Here is a 21,253-nt window from a genome sequence, read left to right on the forward strand (position 1 = left end):
CCCCCTCTCTCGCGACTTCTCTTTTCTATCTCCTTTGTTTCTCACGCTCTCTCCTTCTCTCTCTCTCTCTCTCTCTCTCTTCCACACCTCTTCTCCCTCCCACTCTCTGTCTCCTTCACTCTCTGTGTCTCTCTTTTTCTCTTCCTTCGTTGCTCTTTGTCTCTTTCTCTCTCCTTGTCTTTTTAATATATTTTGCTCTAACTTCATAGTTTCCTTTTCTCTCTTTTCAATTTCTCTCTTCCTACCCTTCGCGCTTTCTTTTCTCTTTTCTCTCCTTCTGTCCTTCTATTTCTCTTTGGATTTCTTTCTTCCTCACACTTTCTTTTCCCCCTCTCACGACTTTTTATCTTTTGTTTCTCAAGCTCCTTCCCTCTCTCTCTTTTTCTTTCTTTGTCCCGCCCTCTCTCCTTTTCCCTCTCTCTTTCCCTTATTTCTTTATCGCTCTTTCTCTTTAATCTACTCGTCCGGCCCCCAACAGAATGTTTGTTCTATCGTGTGGCCCCCGAGTTCAAATGAGTTTGACACCCCTGCTGTATGTACTTTACGCTAAACGGCAGGACCTTTATACATACAACCGAACGGTAGAGAGCGCCGTCTCTAATACCTGTGGTGATTATTAAACATAGAAGAAGACATATACTCATCTGTGATTGGCTACTGTATGAAACCTACTACAACTTCCGGTAAATACGCGTGTTTTTGTACTGCGTTGCGGTTCTTTTAAAATGTATTTTAAATGTCAGGACTCGCAGTAAAAACATTTAATGTTGCCTAATTTTACTCATAAGATGGCACCTTAATGACACGCTTTAAAAGCTATTGTTATTCTCTCCGACAACTCAAAGCGAAATGGACCCCGGTAAGTCCCGCGTCCGATTCATCGATGCTGCCAGCATGTCAACATGTGTTTCTTTTTCTCAACTTGTGTTCCAAAGAGTGGACAAAAGACAATCTTTTGAAGCTTCTGAATGCGATTAAATCAAGCATGACGGCCACCGACCGAATTAAAACATATATGCAAGGGGCCAAGGATCTTAACTGGAAAAAGGTGGCGTTCCATCCATTTTCGCCGGAGCAATGCCAGGAAAAGTGGAGACATGTTTCATGCGCGGTGAGTTGGGGATCGCATGGTGAAATATTCGTATGGCGGGGTATAGAAACGTATGGTGATGAGGTAATGCTATCCAAAACACAGGTAGGACAGTTAAAAGCATCACAATGGTATATACCAGGGGTCAGCAACCAATGTTCCCTGTAATTTTCCTTACGGGTCTGAGCGTTCACACAAAGTCGGTGAGCAACGCTCGAAACAACAGTGAGCAACCATAATCCCAAGTGTGGCAAGATAATTCATGATCAAACATGTCCAAAACTTGACATTTTGCTGAGTTTCCGGCAATGCAAAATGATTTTTCTCTTTTGAATGAATTGACTCATGTACGATTGCAAAGGTTGCAGGGCTTACAAACGTCATTTGTTTTTACAATTCTTTCACAAGATATCCATTTCTTTTTATTTCCTGATATATTTTGTCGCATAATATTAACATTTTTGGGGGCTTATTGAGTCGGTTGTAAGATACAGAACTTTTTATTCACATTTTTTAATGGAAGTACAATGTTGGCAACAAGATTCACTTGATATCATTGGAAATGATTTGAATGCAACACAAACTTTTTCTTCTTTTTTTTCTACTTTTTAAAAAAAATTCCTTTTAAAAAATCTCATTGTGTTTATTTTTTCCGAGCTGTTACTTTTTTTTGTTCTCTATTTACTTTTTTCCTACATTTCTTTCTTTTCTTTTTTTCTGGCTTTTTTCTCAATTTTTCCTTCTTTTTTCTCTTCCTTTTGTTTCTTTTTTTTCTCAGCTTTTCACTACTTTTTCATTTTGGTATTTTTTTCTTTTTTGTTCTATTCCCCCTTTCCTTTAAGTCATTTTGTGCATCATTTTACTTAATATTTGGTCATGTTGAGATTAAAGAAGCAAAAACAACCGGAAGAGCCGTTTAGGACCCGAAAGAGCCGATTCCTGTTTAGTGAGCTGAGCCGAAGAAGCCGGTTCTCGAAAAACTCTACTAACTTTACTCAACTTCGTTGGACTTCAAAATACCGCATTTAGGACAAAACGTCAGGGGAACCCGTGTATTTTTGACTCCATGCACTGTAACTTTGACTTAAGTCGCTTCTTAATTAATAATTTTGAGCCCTGATTTTTGTGCGCTGGCTAGATTTTCTTGTGCGCTTAGAATGTGCGAGCAGTGCAGCGTAGAGGGAACACTGTCAGCAACAATGTTCCCTGTAATTTTCCTTACGGGTCTGAGCGTCCACACAAAGTCGGTGAGCAACGCTTGAAACGACAGTGAGCAAGAGAGGAAGAGAAAGATAGAAACATAGATAAAGGCTGTTTGAACTCAGTTAGTATTTAATTTCAAACTTTATAAGATCACCTCAGACAATGCACCCCACCTTCAGTAGCCTAGATGGTAAGGCGCCCGCTTTGAGACTGGGAGGTCGGTGGTTCGCGCCCCGGCCGAGTCATTCCTAAGACTTAAAAAGTGGTCGGCGGCGCCCTCTGTTGGCTGCGGCTGCATCGGCTCGCTACAACGGGTCAGGTGCAATCGACATTTCGTTCTGTGTACATTGTTACACAGAATGACAATACAAGGAAATTATTATTATTATTATTAAATAGAAACAAAAGACCGTCAGGATGAATAGGCAAAAATATTTAGAAATTGGTGCTTCGTAACACATCCGTTTAAATTTGTCAGTTGTTGGGCTGAATTTTTTTGATTTGGTATTAATGATGTATAGTGGGGAACACGCCATATAGAGGGGCCCCAAAACAGCTAATTTCCCATGAAGTAAAATCAGGGTTGGGTAGGGTTAGTTTAACTGGATTACTTTCAATTACTTTTGGATTACTCCAATACCAAATATGCTAATAAAAGACAAAAGTAACTAGATATGAACAAAATGACTAAATTTTGTGCAGGCTTGGGGAGTAACGGAACACATGGAACGGCAAAAATGATTTATTTTCATTTTGTTTCTGTGGCGTTTTATGTTCGTTTTGCCGGAGATCCAAGAGATCAAAGCCAGGGGAGAAAGCTTACCACCTGTTGTGAGTCATCATTTGATTCATATTTAGTTTTTTTTGTTTTTTTTTAGCCAATTTGGTATTGGAGTCATCCAAAATTCATTGAAAGTAATCCAGTTAAAGTAACCCTACCCAACCCTGAGTAAAATCATGGAAAGGTAGGGTCGTTGTGACCCAGGGTCTACTCTAAATTATATTCAACGGGAAATGTATAAGCAAGCTAAGTTAATGTCCTGACAAATGTCAATTACCGATTGAAGTTTACTTTGCAAAGCTTTTACATGCACACGTTCTTTTTTTTTTTCAGCTACGCAAACTCCGAACACTCACGGAGCTTGTGGACGAAGCTGCAGTTCAAATTTCAACGATGAGACAACAGGTAGAACCCAGAAGTAGACATTAACATGAGCCATAAGTTAGATATTGTTTTGTTTTTTTGCATGTCACAGTGTTGATTTGACCTGTGAAAAGTGATGGGTCCCGGGGACTCGCATATCATCAGTTTATTGGTAATACAAATCAGTTATCACTTCAGATTTTTCAGTTCACAACAATATTTTACATTATACACAGGGATGTGATTTTTCCGACTATAGTCGGAATTCCGACTTTTTCACTTGCGTAGCAAACAAATCAGACTGTCTCACTCTTTCCTTTATTGCTCTGGCGCACCCTGGTGGCCGTTAGAAAAATTGCATAAATTGGCCACATCGTTGCACAAGCTGCAGGGTCTGAACTGCATTTGAACTGACCTTGCAGTATTGACAAAAAAATCAGGTATGTGGGCAAATTATTTTGTTATTTAAATCTTCTAAAGATGTTAAATTATTAATTCAAGCATGGTTTTGGACAAGTAAATTGCTTAAAACCCAGGAGCTTTGGGGGGGCATCGCCCCCCCACCCCACCCAACCACCCCCCCCCCCCCCCCCCCCCCCACTGGGCTCTGCCCTGGGCCCCTAAACCCCCGGCTAGGTTTCAGACTTTTTCTCCTGTATACAAAATAATCTTGCTGAAATAATTATATTCATCTATATTTTCATTCCGTTTTAATTATCACAGTTTATTGGTAATACAAAGCATTAATCACTTCAGATTTTTCAGTTCACAATATTGTACATTATACAAAATAATAATGCTGAAATATTAATCTATATATGAATGCAGTTTTAATCATCACAGTTAATTGGTAATACAAAGCAAGTTATCACTTCGGATTTTTCAGTTCATATATTCTTCGTGGTTTGCTGTCCCGCCACAGTTGTAATGCCTTCTCAAGGTCCAATCCATTATCATCCTCCTCATAGCGTCACCAGGAATATAATTGAGTCCCTTTTGGCAGAAAAGTCCTTTTCTTGCAAGGAGTATTCTTTTGTTTATGTTCTTTCGTCCAATCGTTGACTTCAACACACGTGTTTTCTTGCCTCCGCGATCTTCCGATAAATGTATCCGCAGTTTTTTCAAGCCGGAATTATTGCCGTTGTTATCACTTTCAGCATTATGTTTCGACTTATTACCGACACTGAAGAAATTACCAATTTTGTGTTGATTTTCACCTTCCCTCGACGAAAACCACCACAACAATGACGTCATCTCGAAGCAACGAGATCTCGTTTGCCGAGATCGGCGTGCAGACGAAAACTCGAACTGCGAGACCAAAACAACAATGGCGGATCTGCCTGACGAAAAGTTTGGAGTGCAGTAAATCTTTGTTAAAAAAAAAAGGAATCGAGTAATAATGACAATTTTTTGTCAAAAAAAGTTGCGTCCCCAGCAAAATTGATGCGTCTAGGACGCAGGGACGCGGGAAAACGAGAACACTGATGTCAACATAATATTATTATTGGTATCGCGTGTAGGCCGATAACTGAGATTTGGAGACGATATTCCTTTGCTGTAAAAGCTTAAAAATTTGCGTACAAGATATTTAATGATGCAAAAAGAAAACTAATATCTGATATCAATTCAAATAAAACTTAAATAGCTCACTGAAATCAGAATTTCAACACAACTAACATGACTAATCTTTCACTTAAACCTAAAACAGTGCTGGAAATAAACTCATATAAAGGTACATTCAAACTTGAATAGCTGCCTGATTATTTTTTTTTTTAAATGAATAAAAATGTCATTACAACCAACACGACTAAAATGAACTTCAAACAAAAAATGCAACGGCATTTTAATGGCGCTCTGGAATAGATAAGTGTCGGCACTCCTGTTTTAGAGCCAGATTGACGAACTAATGTTATGGTAACAGCTAATCACCCCGCCTTCCACTTTAGCATGCCTTTAATTGACGGACTAGTGTTATGATAAAAGCTAATATATCAGTCTCCACTTAAACAAGTGATATCTCGATCACACACAAGCTCTACTACCACAGACGTCTCAATTTCAGCGGTCTTGATTCACAGGCATGTCGAGACTCAGGAGTTAGAGCTGCTTCTGTGTACTCCACTCTAACATTCTTCTTCCTGCTTCAGTGGCTCCGCCCCTGGTTTATTATCCAATCAGAGTGCGCTGGTTTGGTAGCGCTCGAGACAGACGGGGTTCACGCGGATCCTTAAAGTCTTATAGGGCATTGAATTCATTATTCTTATAAAAAGGCCTTAATTGGCATTAACATTTCTTACACTCTATTTTGGAAAGGCTAAAACATTTTAACACAACAATCAGATTTATATTTGTTTAAACTAAAAAGATTCAGTTAAGTCATTTTTCATTCATCATGATGCTTGATGAACATAGCAGAAAGGTACTTTTGCAATTAGTAGTTATCTGCCAGTTTTGAAATTGAAATATGCATTTGTTTAAAATGGCCTCTAATTCATGTGGTATTTTGTTAGTTTCAAATGTGTTTTTTTGTTGACCTGGTCTTTATGAAGTCCTAAGTCTTGAATTTGACTTGCCTTAAGCTGTAGGAACCCTGGACAGAAGGCGAGAAAGATGCTTGGCTGCATCTGAGCCTGTTTAACCCAGTTTTAAATATATTAAATTGACCCGCTGAATAAATGAAAATGGAGAAATCCGTCAAACTGCCGCTAATCGGTGCCACTTATCGTTCGACCTCTAATACACAGAATAACTGATAATTTTTGTCTTTGCGCGGAGACGTGGTCTACAGAGTGAAATTTCACAGAGAACATATACAAATATCAGGAACAGCTCCCTCTCCTGGACGACCAAGAGCTTTTCAAAACTAATCATAGACGACTACAGTGCCTTGAGAAAGGATTTTTTAATTTTTGCGATTAGAATGTAAACGCAAAAATCACGATTTCTTCTCCGCCAATTACAGGAACCGTGTGCAAAGAACCAACCTGTATATAGAGAATACAAGCGGAAATCAAGGTGATAAAATAAACAAGGTTGTTAATAAAATGACTGAATGCAGCATGTGATATTGGGATTTTTGTTGTTGCAGTGATGAGAATGTGCAAAAGAGAAGCTGCCCTGCCAAGAAAACACCTCAAGTACTAAAGCAACAGATCTGTAAGGTACTGAATTCAAAATTGAATTATATCTAAAACATAAATATAATTAAGAATACAATACAAGCAATATTATGTATAAAACTCTTTTTATCCGCCCTGTCCATCAAATAGTGAACTGCACTCGTGCAGCCGTAACCCATTATCCCCAATCGCATATTGGTGGGAGCAAGCACCATTGGTGGTGTGTCCTTTATCCCCAATCCCATCTTGCTGCAAGCAGGGACCAGCCACGAATAATGAAAGGCACGGTTGTGGCTGTGGTCCATTATCCCCGGTCAACTATTGCTGGTAGAGGGCTTTTTTTTCAGATCATGCTGCCCAAGGTGCCATTGTGTGCCGCCTAAAAAGAAACACTATTGTCTGGCTGTGATCCATTCTCCCCAGTCGACATGCTGAGACCAAATTTGTGTAATGCATTGCAGCCTTTTTTTGAGTTCTTTCCTCCTAAAATAAACAGCACTCGTTTTCCCGCTCGACTATTGCAGGAAGTAGGGGCCGGAAGAGTGCGTGTAAAAAGCAAGGGGGTGCTCAATGGTGGATTTTTGCATATCGCAAGGGTTCTGGTCCTCGTTAACCACAATAACTGAGAGATTGCATTACACACACAAAAAACATTCGCAGATAAGAACGCCTTTTTGTATTATATATTTTTTTTAAATATTTTTAAATATTTTCATCTTTTGATGTTGTTGTTTTTTTAATCTGTGATTATTTTTTTAAATTGTATATTTGATCACTTTTTATAGATTTAAATCTTTAATATTGAGGCATTTTAGTTATAAAATATGTAAAACACGTTCAATGTTGAATATGGAGATTGTTACTGCAGCTCTATTGTGTCTCATCAGATACTGTATCACATAGTATGCCTATTTAGGGCATCTACTGTGAAAGGCATGTACAAGAGACCCCTAGATGCTTCCCGCTTCAGTTAAAATATTTATTAAAAAAAACAATATGCTGATTGGCTAGCACCTCTTGACTTGAGATCTCAGATGCTGATTGGCCAATGCAGATAGCGTTTTTCATGCTGCACTGTGACGGGACACCTGCTCTGCGTTCCTCCGCATCTCGCTAAGAAGAGTTTGTGTCCTGGTCCTTTTGTCATGCCGCTCAAACCATATATCTTTAGCTCGCTCGCTTTCAGTCGGCAAGGCTTTTATTAAAGTAGCGCCCCCCAAAAAACTCCATCGACGAATTTAAGATACTGGGTTCAAATGGTTCTCTCTCTGTCGTCAAACCAGCAAGTCCCCCTCGAATGAAAGCCGCACCCACAAATAAAGGTGTGACGCTACCCTGTGGACTTTCAATTTTCGATGGTGGTTCTGGTCCCCGTTAACCGCAAAAACCAAAGGATCGCTGTGCTTGTTTATGGACTAATGTTGCATACATGACTGATTTCTAGAATCAAAAGCAAAAGAGTTTGGACAAATCCACAGAAGATTCTGCACCCCCAAAACCTACAGAGGGTTCCTCACCCCGAAAGCCCCCACAGTAAGCCTCAAATTCCTATTTTACATGTTTCATAACCCTTGCATCGATTATTTATTTTGTGCATATATATATGTGTGTATATATATATATATATATATATATATATAAAGGCTGCAACAACCAATCGATTATTAAGGCAATTTGTTGCCAACACTTATCGATTCATGTGATATCAATGCAAATACAGTGGAACCTCGATTTTCGAACGCCTCTCAGTTCGAACAAATCGGAGTCCGACCAAAAATTTCGAGAAATTCTTGCTTCGCTGTTCGGTCAAAAAATCGGAGTTCAAACGCCGGTAATGCGTTCATGTTAGCGTAATCTTTCGTACGGAAGATTACGATAACGCAAACGTACGATTAGCCTCGGTTAGCTTTATGTTTACGTTAAACATTCAAGGTAAACATTCAGGGTGTTGGAACGGAGCCCCCTTTGCAATGAACCGCTCACCACTTGTTGTGGAGACCCGGGTGCTAAATGACTTGTAAACGACCTGATTTTTTTATTCTTACACGTTCATATTAGCGTAATCTTTCGTACGGAAGATTACGATAACGCGAACGTACGATTAGCCTGGGTTAGCTTCATGTTTACGTTAAACATTCAAGGTAAACATTCAGGGTGTTGGAACGGATTAAAACGATTTACATTATTTTTAATGGGAAAAATGATTTCGGTGATCGAACAAATCGATTTTCGAACAGGGTTCTGGAACGGATTATGGTCTAGATCCGAGGTTCCACTGTAAGTGCTTTGGATCTCATTGGGAAGTCGTCTAGTTGTAGTACCACTTTGGTCCGGCAGAGGACGTTTTGAGACCGTTTTTATAAAGGTATCTTCTTCTCTTTTTTTTTATCTTTTTTTTAATGAACATTGCATTATTTCAAACTAAATTTGCATTAAATAGGTCAACACTACAAAGTTAGCAGTGGAACAAAAAGTGCTGCTGAAATACAATGATCAAATATCTCATCTCATTAGCCATACCGCTTATCCTCATTAGGGTCGCGGGGGGGCTGGAGCCCATCCCAGCCATCTCCGGGCAGTGGGCAGGGGACACCCTGAACGGGTTGCCAGCCAATCGCAGGGCACACAGGGACAGACAACTGATTCGCTCATTCACACCTAGGGACAATTTGGACCGGCCAATTCACCTGAAATGCATGATTTTGGAACGTGGGAGGAAACCGGAGTGCCCGGAGGAAACCCACGCAAGCACGGGGAGAACATACAAACTTCGCACAGGAAGTCTGGAGCTGGATTTGAACCCACGACAGGTTCCCATGACTCGAACTGTGCTGCACAAGCGCTAACCACTGCGCCGCCATGATCAAATATATAAAGTAAAAAAACGATTACTAATGCTGATGTGTTTCTCAGCCTTTTAAGCATATTCTATATTGATTTCACATTGGGAATGTTGATCATTTTCAAAGATTTAACCCCAAAAAACTAATTTGTTGACAACAGTTTGAAAAGTGGCCTTACATCTTTTTGGTTGTTTTGTTTTTGATACACATAAAAACGTAATTTATCGCACTTTCTTCGTTTTTGTCTTAATGTCCAAGTGTAATATGATCTTTGGATAATGTGGTAGGAAAAGAGTATATTACACATTTGCAGGTGTATAGCATTCATTTGTATGAAGTTTTGGTTATTGTTAAGTTATTTGTCAAACACTTTTTTTTTTTTTAATGTTTTATATTACAGAATTTTCTGTTGTGTTGTGCACAATTTTTTTCGATCCGTCCAAAACTTCAATATTTGAATAATGGAGGAAATTTAAAAAATGTTTTTTAAAAAAAAATCCAATTCATTGATTATTAAAATAATCGTTAGTTGCAGCCTTTATATATATATATATCAGGGATGTGATTTTTCCGCTAATTCGCGGAATTCCGCTTTTTTTATCTCCAAAAATAAAATTTTAAAATTTCCGGTGTTTTAATTGGTAAAAAAAAAACGATTTCGTCTCGACAGCATGCCATTTGAGTGTTTCCGTAACTGAAATGAAACGTACTTGCGATTGGTTGAAGTCTCGTGTTGACCAATAAACGCGCTTGTTATAGGAGTGTGCCATTGTTCATTTCTCACACGTTTTTGCCGGGTGTTTAAAGAAAGATGTCCGTGATCGAACGCAAAGATGCTCCGCGAGCTAAAGAAATTGATAAGATTGTAAAAAACAAGTTTCGATGGGACTGGTTGGAGAAGGAATTATCTACGAATGTTGGAAAGAAGACTGTGACGAATTTGTTCAATGACTTTATTCGGAAGATCGATCGTGCCGGGAAAGCACTTTGCATTTGGTGTCATGATACCATCGACTATGGTGGGAGAGGTTTCAAAGCTCTTGAAAGTCACGCAAAGAGCAAAAAACACGTGAAAGAACTCCAGTCAAGAACGACAAATTATTCCATCGCTGGAAGTTTCGGTGCCCAAACGAAAACTCCAAAACTTTACGGCCTCCATCCCTTATTGACATCACAATCGGAAGCGGTAATAAAGAGACGTGATCCACCCCAACAACCTGTACCAGTTGCTGATAGAGTCGTGAATTTTGAGGTAGGTGGTAAACTTTTCAAATTTATTTGACAGTTTTCCCATTTTTTTCGAAAATATTATAACGTAATAAAAATGGCCATAAATATTTAACAATTACAATAATAGATTTTCATGTGTACATTACACCAACACTTTACTGTAGGGCCTATACTTATTGTACTTTTTACTGCCCTGGTCCTACCTGGTTTCCCCCCCCCCCCCCCCCCAGCTAGCAATCACCCCCCCCCCCCCCCCCCCCCGCTAATTTTCAGATAATTTCACTTTGGTCAAATCACATCCCTGATATATATATATGATGTATATACTGTGGGACCTCGCTACTTCGCGCTTTGACAAAGTTCGCGGGTTCAGAGCTTCGCGGCCTGTAACAGTTACAAAAAAATCAATGAAATTTAAAAAAAATAATAATAATAATGAAAAATATTACATTAAAATTAGAAATTACATTATTTTACAAAATTTGAAAACAAAATGTTCAATTAGAATTATTAATTGCATCATTTCGCAAAATTTTAAAACACTAAGAAATCCACGTATACGCTAAGCGTCACGGCCATAAACGCAAGCTCATTGGCCAGCACTCGCTGAATACTCGACTCCCCATTGGCCCATTCACTACAGTATGCCACGCATATCTCGTACGTATACTGTACAGCACAATACAGTACGCTTCTCGCCTTTTCTGTAGCCTTTGTCTTTTAAAGTTTTGTGAAGTCCTCTTGATGGCTCCTAAACGCTCTCCATCCCTTGGTGCAGCTTGTGAACCGAAGAAAAAGCGAAAGATGTTAACGATTAACGAAAAAGTGAGTTTATTGGACAAGTTGAAAGCAGGAAATAGCTACGCTAGCGTAGCCCGTCAATATGGCCTGAATGAATCCACGGTAGGGTACATAAAGAAGGAAGAGAAGAACATCCGCAAAACTGCTGCAATATCTTTCACGAAAGATGCCAAAAGGGTTGTAAACCCCCAGAATAAGACCATGGTGCGAATGGAAAATGCACTGGTTATTTGGATCCACGATTGTTGGGCGAAGAAAATCAGCCTGGATGCAAACCTAATCCGAGGTTAAAAGAATTTATTGTAAGAGGTAAGTTAAATTTTGTTTTATTGTTTGATTGTTTAACAAGAATCTCTCTCTAACCGTATTCCATATGCAGGGATCAGAATGGAGATTTTCATTTTCAGCTGAAATAGCCAGCGTCCAGGAATAAACCAGGGCGGAGCCCCCCCCACCCCCCCAAAAAAACCTGGGTTTTAGGCAATTTACTTGTCCAAAACCATGCTTATATTTATCATTTAAGTAACATTTTTAGAAGATTAAAATAATTTGCCCACATAACTGATTTTTTTGTAAATACTGCAAGATAAGTTCAAATGCAGTTCAGTCCCTGCAGCTTGTGCGACAATGCGGCCAATTTTTCTAACGGCCGCCAGGGTGCGCCAGAGCAATAAAGGAAAGAGTGAGACAGTCGGATTTTGAATTTGTTTGCTACGCAAGAGAAAAAGTGAAAAAGTCGGAATGCCTTTGGGGTTCAAAAACAGCGGAAATCCGCGGATCCGCGGAAAATTCTGATCCCTGCATATGGTGTACTGTATTGTACTGTATACAGGGGGGGTGTACTCCAAAGGTTTTTCTAGAAGGTGCGCTGCTGCTTCGCGGATTTTCACTTATCGCGGGTGGTTTTGGTCCCCATGAACCGCGATAACCGAGGTCCCACTGTAGAGATATAGATTTAGATATATAGATAGATATAGATGGATAAATTGTGGTTTGAATTTGTGTGAACAGTAGCGGTTATACCCTCTTCTGCAAAGAGATAAAGGTGCCAAAGGACATTGTCAGAAAAGATTACGTGCAGTGGTGGGCCTCACACTGGCGTGCGTTAACCGAGGAGGAGAGGAACAACTTCAACGAACGCTGTTTTAAGGTACGCCTGCGAAATGTCATTTCCCAATGAATGTATGAAGTTTATTTGGGCACGACACAAAAAAATATGAAGGCGGCATCAACCACTATCAAATTATTTGCACAGAACAAACAAAAAAAAACTGCTGAACACACATAAATATTATATATAAATACAGTGTTCATTTTACCTCTGAAAAGTGATGGGTCCCGGGGACTCGCATGCTCCAAAATCTATGGGTCCCAACAGAGATCTAGGGGTCCCCAAAATTTAGTGTTATAGCGGTTGTAAATCGGCGACAAATATATAATATAAATCTATATATTCATTCAGTTTTAATCATCAAATTATTAATTCATTTCTGAATCAAATTATTGTTGGTTAAAGGGATAACCACAAACCTGTCTTTTTTTTCATTTTCTCCTTTTATACTTCCTTTTTTTCTTAACTCCTTTATACAACATAATTGGTAATATCAATCATCAAAGCAAGTGAGCCGCTTGAGAGCCGGCTCTTTTTAATGAGTTGAGCCAAAAAAGCCGGTTCTCTAAAAAAAGACGGACTTCAACCTTTTTGCCACAAAATGGTCATTATTACCTGATTACTTTTTTTTAAACAAAGATTAACTGCACTCCAAACTTTTCGTCAGGCATTTTCGTTTTGGTCTCGCGGTTCGAGTTTTCGTCTGCATGCCGATCGAACCGCGAGACCAAAACGAAAATGCCTGACGAAAAGTTTGGAGTGCAGTTAATCTTTGTTAAAAAAAAAAACCTAGGCTATTATTATTAATAAAACTCGCTGACTTTTAAACTCTGGAGAAACAACTTCCTTTCACTCCACAACGAGATCTCGTTGGCCAAGATCGGCGTGCAGACGAAAACTCGAACCGCGAGACCAAAACGAAAATGCCTGACGAAAAGTTTGGAGTGCAATTAATCTTTGTTAAAAAAAGGAATCGGGTAATAATGACCATTTTGTGTCAAAAAGGTTGCGTCCCAGGGACGCACGTTGATTTGAGACTATGCGTCCCCAGCAAAAATCATGCGTCTAGGACGCAGGGACGCGGGCAAACCAGAACACTGTGAATATGTGGCCAAAGGTAGTTGGCTGAAGCCGAGGCGTTCAAGTGCCCACCCCTGTTACGTTTTTTTCTCCTCTTTTCCTCGCAGGGAAAATGTATTCAAAACCAAACTTTCCCCCACAAAGGAAAATTTAAAACAAGGAAATAACATTTTAAACTTGATTATTCCTACAGATGCTCCCCTACTTTCGACCAATTCAACTTAGGTAAAACGGTAGATTTGAACATTTTCTTTGGGAGGTCGAAAAATATCTGGACATTGCTGTAAGTTTGATTTTGTATCGTGTGCACCTTTTTCCAAGTACATGACATTACTGTAGTACTTCTTTCCGCCTCTACCGGCGTGTGGCGCTGTGAGGGGTCACCCAGCATCCACCCTGAAGAAGAAATCCGCTTCCTCTTCCTAGTTCGTGTGGAAACATTCTATATTGTATCTCCAGCGCACTAAGAACTTTGACATTTTTATTGTTTTAATATCTCGTGCGTCCGTTCAATATGGTTGGTGTAACGTGTAAAGAAGAGACCAGCCTTTTCAGTTTAAATGAAAGTGGAATAAGAAAGCTTGATGCGGTTGAGAAACTGGTTGGATCGTTTCTTTTCGCCCACTATCTTCCACGGAGGAGGAAGTCGCTTAACTCTTTAAGCCCATCTTCCAAAAGTTTATTTATCTTTATAGAGCAGATTATTTAAAAAAATGTTTATTTTTTAGTACAAAACAATACAGGTTACTTATACAAGCCTTAAACATACATTCTATACAAAATATAGCACTAAAGCAACTTACGAACGAATTCAACTTATGAAAGATCGTCCGGAACCTCGTTCGTAAGTCGGCCAGCGTCTGTACTTATAATAATATTGCTAGCGACTCATATAGCATCGGATGCCCAAAGTCAAGTTATGTTTCTTTGTATATCACAAGAAGTCTCAATGGGCTGAGGAGACTCCTGTAGAGAACGCTCTAGAACCTGCGGATTTCTTCTTGGCTCTTGGGATTTTCGGAGCAGACCTTATTGCCTCGTCCCAGAACTATAAAAACAAAATGCAGAGGAATCTTGGCAGGAGAGGGAGAAGCCGTTTATTTCGTTCATCAGTGTCCAAAACAGAGTTCTCATTCGTCTAGGAGACAATCAGCTTTCTTATACCCTCTATAGCAGACACATCGCATCAGCCATATCACGTGTTGTTTTTCCCCGAAGTTGGTGCGTCCTTTTTCGATTTTCCAACATTACGTGTTTTCCCCGAAGTTACACAATTTCCAAGAAAATCGTTGGCCTGACTTGACCGCTTGTTCCAAGCCAAGCAGTATGTTATTACTTGGCAAACCCAAGGCTATTATTATTGATAACACTCGCTGACATTTAAACTCGGGAGAAACAAGTCTGGAATTTCCTGTTTTAAACAAATGTGTCCTCATTATGTCACGCTCCGACTCCACAACAGGATCACTCGTAAACCAGCATTTTCCTAGCATAGAGGAAATCAAATCTGAAATAAAATCTTGATATATCGGTGTAAAGAAGGGACATTTTTAAGGTATTTGTTGGTAGTTGGTGCTTACTTGCTATGTATACTCATAAGGTTCTAAGTTTCACTATATCTTTAAATTTTAACATTTTTGATTTTATAAACCCCTTGTATGTTCTTATATGTTAGATGCAATCCTAATATCTCGTGTAAATTGAATAAGAGATTCTATAACACTCTTATATGCATTTCCCCAAATCTCTATTTAGTAACTTCAATAAGGCAAAATAAACTGTAGATTATTTGAAAGGTTTTCTGGTCAAAAAAATATCTGCATGCACTCATAACCGCAATGTTCTTTGCTCATTTTGATGGCACGCCATTGATGCGGGTTCTCCAATCTTGTAGATGAAGAGAGAATACCAAAAGCTGAAGGACGATATTTGGGTGAGTCATTTTCGAGACACCGGATCATTCGTCACCCATCTTTATTCACGCTAAATATTTCTGTGTTTCAGAGAAGTCAACAGTTCAAAAGCAACCCGGTGGAAGTAACCAAAGCCGATACAAGACCGTCGGTGGGTGTTCATGAGCGCGCTGGAAGTTCTAGCTTGTTGATTTCGTGGTGAGATGTTGTGGTTCCTCTCTCAGGATTCCGAGGACGAAGTCACTGACAACAGCAGCAGCAGCAGCGGCGATGAAGACAGACGGAATTTTGAGTGCTTTGAGGTCAGGGTGGTGAAAACGTCCATTATTTGTTGTTGACAGGGTGGGGGCGGGGTAGTTTAAATCCCGTAAACTCCGGACTATAGAGCGCACCTGATTATAAACCGCACCCACCACATTTTAAGAGGATAACCGCTTTTGTACTTACACAAGGCGCACCTGTATATAAGCCGCATGCGCCCACGTTAAAACGTGTAACACAATCACTAATTTAACCCAAACCCGACTTTGAGTCCCGCGATTGTAACTGAATATAGAGTACACAGTCCAAAAACCACAGCCGGCAAAATGAACAGAAAATGATACCGGTACTTAAGGTTTGATGCAGACCTGTAGAGTCTGGGTACCGTTGAAAATAATCCAAGGGAAAAAAATGTATATTTCCAAAGGTAAGGGTGGGAAAAATATATATCCACTATTGTCCGCCGCGTCCACAAACAGGTCTCACCTTTACCCCACTTCCCGTCACCCCGCGTTTGTTCCGCCCCTTATTTTTCATTCGCCCGTGCAAAACATATCAGAATAAGTGTCTAAAATAAATACATTACAAAAATATACAGTTGCAAATTCATATTATACACGGTTACACATATTTACAAAGAAAGACGATACACCGAGAGAGTTTTCAAAGCTTTAATAATAATAATATAACTTTCATCCCAAACCGTGACTGTGAAGGGTAGCAAAACGCTACTAGCAACACGTTTGGAACACAGTAAACCGCTCTGTTAAAAAAACATACCGTACTTGTAGTAATCATGGTAAACCGTCCTCATCTTCCTCCTTAGAACTGAAGCCATCAAAGTCGTCTTCCTCAGTGTCGGAAAGAAACTTTGTCATATAGACCTCGTCCCACGCTCCCATCCACTCCTGATTCTGTGCCCTCCTCTCCGTCACGCAGCAGACCGGCTTTTCGGAACCCGTTGGTGATGGTGGATTTTTTTATGTGCCTTTCTTTTTGCATTTTGCATGATGAGGATAGGTTTACGCTAATTTAATTTGTGCACAAGCCAAGAAGTTGCAGTCTTCCTCGGCGCATATATTCCACCGGTCTAAATCGTACCTTTTGTACTCGAGCGCCGCTGGCGGCCGTTAGAAAAATGACATCAATTGGCCGCATCACTGAATAAGCCGCAGGGTTGAACGTTTGGGGAAAAAGTAGCGGCTTATAGTCCGGAATTTACGGTAGTTTTTTTTTGTGTAACTGGAACAAATTAAAACAAATTCTAATCGTACAACGCCGTTGCATCCATAATGTTACTCCCCGAACCCCGGTTGTCGATGCTTAATGAAATATTCCGTTTGTCCACAGGAGAACGACGATGAGGACAGCGACGATATTCTCTTTGATATCTTTTAGATCCTCTTAAATTGTTTTCAAAATATCTACTGTGAGAGTTGTTATATGTGCCTCCATTTTTGTTTTTGTTCACACTTGAATTCAAAGATCTATTGGTTTCCTCTTGCGTTGTTTCTGTAAAATTGAACGAAATATTTCAATGCTTCAGGGAAAAGTGTCTTTTTTTTTCAGGGTTCGTACGGGTGCACGAGTCTTTGAAAATGCTTGAGTTTGAATGTGTTTTCAAGGACTGGAAAGTGCTTTCAATTTTAGACCGTGTTTGTAAATGTTTGGAATTGTAGCCGTGTTTTCTCAGCAAGTGTGCTGAAAAATGAGGCCGACGCTGCTCTTTGGCGGCTTGGCTCTGCCGGTGAATTTCTTCTCTCGTCTTTAACGGCAGCTGGCATGAGTTTGTACGGGATTGTCTTAAGAAATGTCATCCGCCCAACTGGGCAGGTGCATGCTTCTCCGAAACGTATCCGCGATTTACTCAAGATGTAAGATAAGATTGAAAAATCATATTTAAATGGCTGATACGTGTGGCTCTGCAAAATACATGATTCACAGTTTTGTTTTTTGTTTTTATTGGTACTGGAGAAATTGGAAGTTTGGCTTTTAAAGTCCTTGAAAGGTGCTTGAATTTGGCCATAAAACCAGTTTTTTTAAGCTCTGGTAAGTTTATTCAGATTAAGTTCAACTACAAAGTTCCAAATGGTTTCCATTTCAAAATCAAACTGTTCATATAAATTAACACTGTTGTGAAATGGATTAGCAAATTTTTGATATTTCACTCATATTGAATATTTGGGCAGCACGTCGGCGCAGTTCTGAGGTCATGAGATCGAACCTCCTGTGTGAAGTTTGCATGTTCTCCCCGTGCTTGTGTGGGTTTCCTCCCACATTCCAAAAACATGCACATCAGGTTAATTGGCCCTGCGACTGGCTGGCAAGCAGTTCTGTCCGAAGATGGCTGGGATGGGCTCCAGCACCCCCGAGACCCTACTGAGGATAAGCGGTGCAGATAATGGACGGATGTGTATTACAGTATACTTGATGACGCCACTCCCAAAGCAGATGGAGCTATATATTTTTTTCTTATAGTTCTTTTTTCTTTCAATCCTCCCTCTTACTTTTCTCTGTCTTTCTGTCTAATTTCCCTCCTCTCTCTGTAGTTTCTCTTATTTTCCCTTTTTTTCACCTCTCTGTCTTTCTTTCGCGATTTTCTCTTCAATTTACTGTTTCCTTCTCCCTTTTTGTTTTTCTCTCACAGTTTCCCCTTTTATTCTCTCTTTTGCTCCCTCACTTTTGGTCTTTAAGTCTCTTTTCTATCTTTTTCTTTCTCCCTCTCTTTCTTTCTTCATCCCTTTCTTTCTCTCTTTGTCTTTCTTTCTCGATTTTCTCTTAAATGTTCTGTTTCCTTCTCCCTTTTTGTTTTTCTCTCACAGTTTCCTCTTTTATTCTCTCTTTTGCTCCCTCACTTTTGGTCTTTAAGTCTCTTTTCTATCTTTTTCTTTCTCCCTCTCTTTCTTTCTTCATCCCTTTCTTTCTCTGTCTTTCTTTCTCGATTTTCTATTCAATTTTCCGTTTCTTTCTCCCTTTTTGTTTTTCTCTCACAGTTTCCTCTTTTATTCTCTCTTTTGCTCCCTCACGTTTGGTCTTTAAGTCTCTTTTCTATCTTTTTTTTTCTCCCTCTCTTTCCTTCTTCATCCCTTTCTTTCTCTTTTTGTCTTTCTTTCTCGAATTTCTCTTCAATTTTCTGTTTCCTTCTCCCTTTTTGTTTTTCTCTCACAGTTTCCTCTTTTATTCTCTCTTTTGCTCCCTCACTTTTGGTCTTTAAGTCTCTTCTATCTTTTTCTTTCTCCCTCTCTTTCTTTCTTCATCCCTTTCTTACTCTTTTTGTCTTTCACTCTCTCACTTTCCCTCTCTATCAGGTCGCAGCCTTAACAAGAAAAGGAGGATATTAGACCACTAAACGAGTAAATAGTATACATTAAAATACAAATAGTAAAATTTTACTTTTCATTGCCTTTTGTTGTTTGGTTTCACATCCTTGTCACAGTTCACAGATCCTGTAAAGAACCTGGGTGGTAGGGGCACCGCTTCCTGTGGTGTGTCTTGGGCAAGTACAGGACATTGTTTTGTGGTAGGCAATGTTCCCTGTCCTTTTCCTTACGGGTCTGAGCGTTCACACAAAGTCGGTGAGCAACGCTTGAAACAACAGTGAGCAACAGCAATCCCAAGTGTGGCAAGATAATTCATTATCAAACATGTCCAAAACTTGACATCACGTTACATTTTGCTGAGTTTCCGGCAATGCAAAATTATTTTTCACTTCTGAGTGAATTGACTCATGTACGATTGCAAAGGTTGCAGGGCTTACAAACGTCATTTGTTTTTACAATTCTTTCACAAGATTTTCTTTTATCCCTGGTATCTTTTGTTGCATAATACTAACATTTTAGGCGGCTTATTTAGTCTGTTGCACAATACAGAAGTGTAATTACATTTTTTAGTGGAAGTACAATGTTGGCAACAAGATTGACTAGGTATAATTGGAAATTATTTAAATGCAACACAAACTTTTTCCTCTTTTTCCCTGTTTTTTTTCTATTATCATTTTAATTCCTTTAAAAAAAATCTCATCGTGCTTATTTTTTCCAAGTTACTTTTTTCTTTTTGTTCTCTATTTAATGTTTTCCTACATTTCTTTTCATTTTTTCTGGCTTTTTTCTAATTTTTTTCTCTTCCTTTTGTTTCTTTTTTTCTCAGCTTTTCACTACTTTTTCATTTTGGTATTTTTTTCTTTTTTGTTCTATTCCCCCCTTCCTTTAAGTCATTTTGTGCACCATTTTACATCATATTTGGTCATGTTGGGATGAAAGAAGCAAAAACAACCTGAAGAGCCGTTTAGGACCCGAAAGAGCCGGTTCCTCTTAGTGAGCCGAGCCGAAGAAGCTGGTTCTCTACAAACTCTACTAACTTTACTCAACTTCGTTCGACTTCAAAATACCGCATTTAGGACACAACGTCAGGGGAACCCGTGTATTTTGACCTTCATGCACTGTCACTTTGACTTAAGTCGCGTCTTAATTAGTAATTTTGAGCCCTGATTTTTTGTGCGCTGGCTAGATTTTCTTGTGCGCTGAGAATGTGCGAGCAGTGCGCAATTGCGCACGCGCGCAGCTTATAGGGAAGACTGGTGGTAGGTTTAGTCTCCGTCACACACAACAGATAGTACTGGTATCCATAGTTACCAGTAGCAAGAGAAATCTCCTGGTTTTACTAGGATACAGCACCTTCATCATCTGATCGCTGTTGTTTTTCGGTGTAAAGCGTCATTCTGCTCTTCATAGATGAACCTTGCCATTAATGGGCAGCGGCCCCAACTTGACAATGCTGATTCCAGATCCTAAATGATTGAGAAAAAGTTATTATTAAAGATTAGTTTGCTATTCTCTTATGTTGCGTCTTCTCCTGGTCTAGAAATATTGAATTAGTTCGCTTCTAATAATAAAAAAAAGCACCGGTTTCCATGTTTTTTTGTAGTCCAATGAAAAGTAAGTCACTTAGCAACAACAAAAATTCCCAAAAGGTTCTGAGGTATCTATTTTCCATTTTGTGCCCTGTAGTTTCTTCTACATTATCGTGTTTACATATAGAAATATACAATAAGATAATTCCAAAACTGAAATGAAGAGTATACTAGGTAATACTTGCAGTATGATGCCACTAAAACTACCATAAAAGTACTTTCAAACTAGTTGACAGTGGTTGTCTTTCTTTACTCGTGACTGCCATCTGCAGCTCATAGTGTAACTGCACCCTAAAAAAATGAGGTCGTGGGCAATTTGTATACCACCTTAAGTTTATTCGGGCTAAGGTGCTGTGTAATAATCTACCCTCTAAAATTCGATCTGCAACCTCTGTGGAGCAGTTTCAATCTCTGCTTAAAACACACTTATACTCTATAGCACAGGTGTCAAAGAGGCGGCCCGCGGGCCGGATCAGGCCCGCTAAGGGATTGAATTCGGCCCGCGAGACAACACTCAGAGAAGCGCAAAAGAAAAATGAGCTGCAGGTT

At 39.4% G+C, this 21,253-nt stretch overlaps 1 protein-coding gene across 2 annotated transcripts; it reads left to right on the forward strand.

Moving 5' to 3' along the window:
- The first annotated feature begins 639 nt into the window (after positions 1-639).
- LOC148347801 (uncharacterized) lies at positions 640-17,738 on the forward strand. Of its 2 annotated transcripts, XM_088323665.1 has the most exons (11): positions 640-859; positions 936-1,111; positions 3,408-3,479; positions 6,400-6,452; positions 6,526-6,598; positions 8,001-8,089; positions 12,442-12,580; positions 15,516-15,554; positions 15,626-15,685; positions 15,759-15,836; positions 17,146-17,738. In XM_088323665.1, exons 1-11 carry the CDS (start codon positions 850-852, stop codon positions 17,191-17,193), a joined length of 837 nt encoding a protein of 278 aa, XP_088179791.1. In that variant the 5' UTR covers positions 640-849; the 3' UTR covers positions 17,194-17,738. The 2 variants fall into 2 exon arrangements, with proteins under 2 accessions (XP_088179791.1, XP_088179792.1); XM_088323666.1 differs by lacking the exon at positions 3,408-3,479.
- The last annotated feature ends 3,515 nt before the right edge of the window (positions 17,739-21,253 follow it).

The sequence above is a fragment of the Urocampus carinirostris genome, chromosome 19 (genome assembly GCF_059441175.1).
Source record: "Urocampus carinirostris isolate Australia breed hairy pipefish chromosome 19, RoL_Ucar_1.0, whole genome shotgun sequence".
Lineage (NCBI taxonomy): Eukaryota > Metazoa > Chordata > Actinopteri > Syngnathiformes > Syngnathidae > Urocampus > Urocampus carinirostris.

Excerpts from the sequence above, each read along its gene's own strand:
- LOC148347801 (XM_088323665.1), top strand. Across the intron at positions 1,112-3,407 it reads GGAGACATGTTTCATGCGCG|CTACGCAAACTCCGAACACT; the intron begins GTGAGTTGGGGA and ends TTTTTTTTTCAG. Across the intron at positions 3,480-6,399 it reads TTTCAACGATGAGACAACAG|GAACCGTGTGCAAAGAACCA; the intron begins GTAGAACCCAGA and ends CGCCAATTACAG.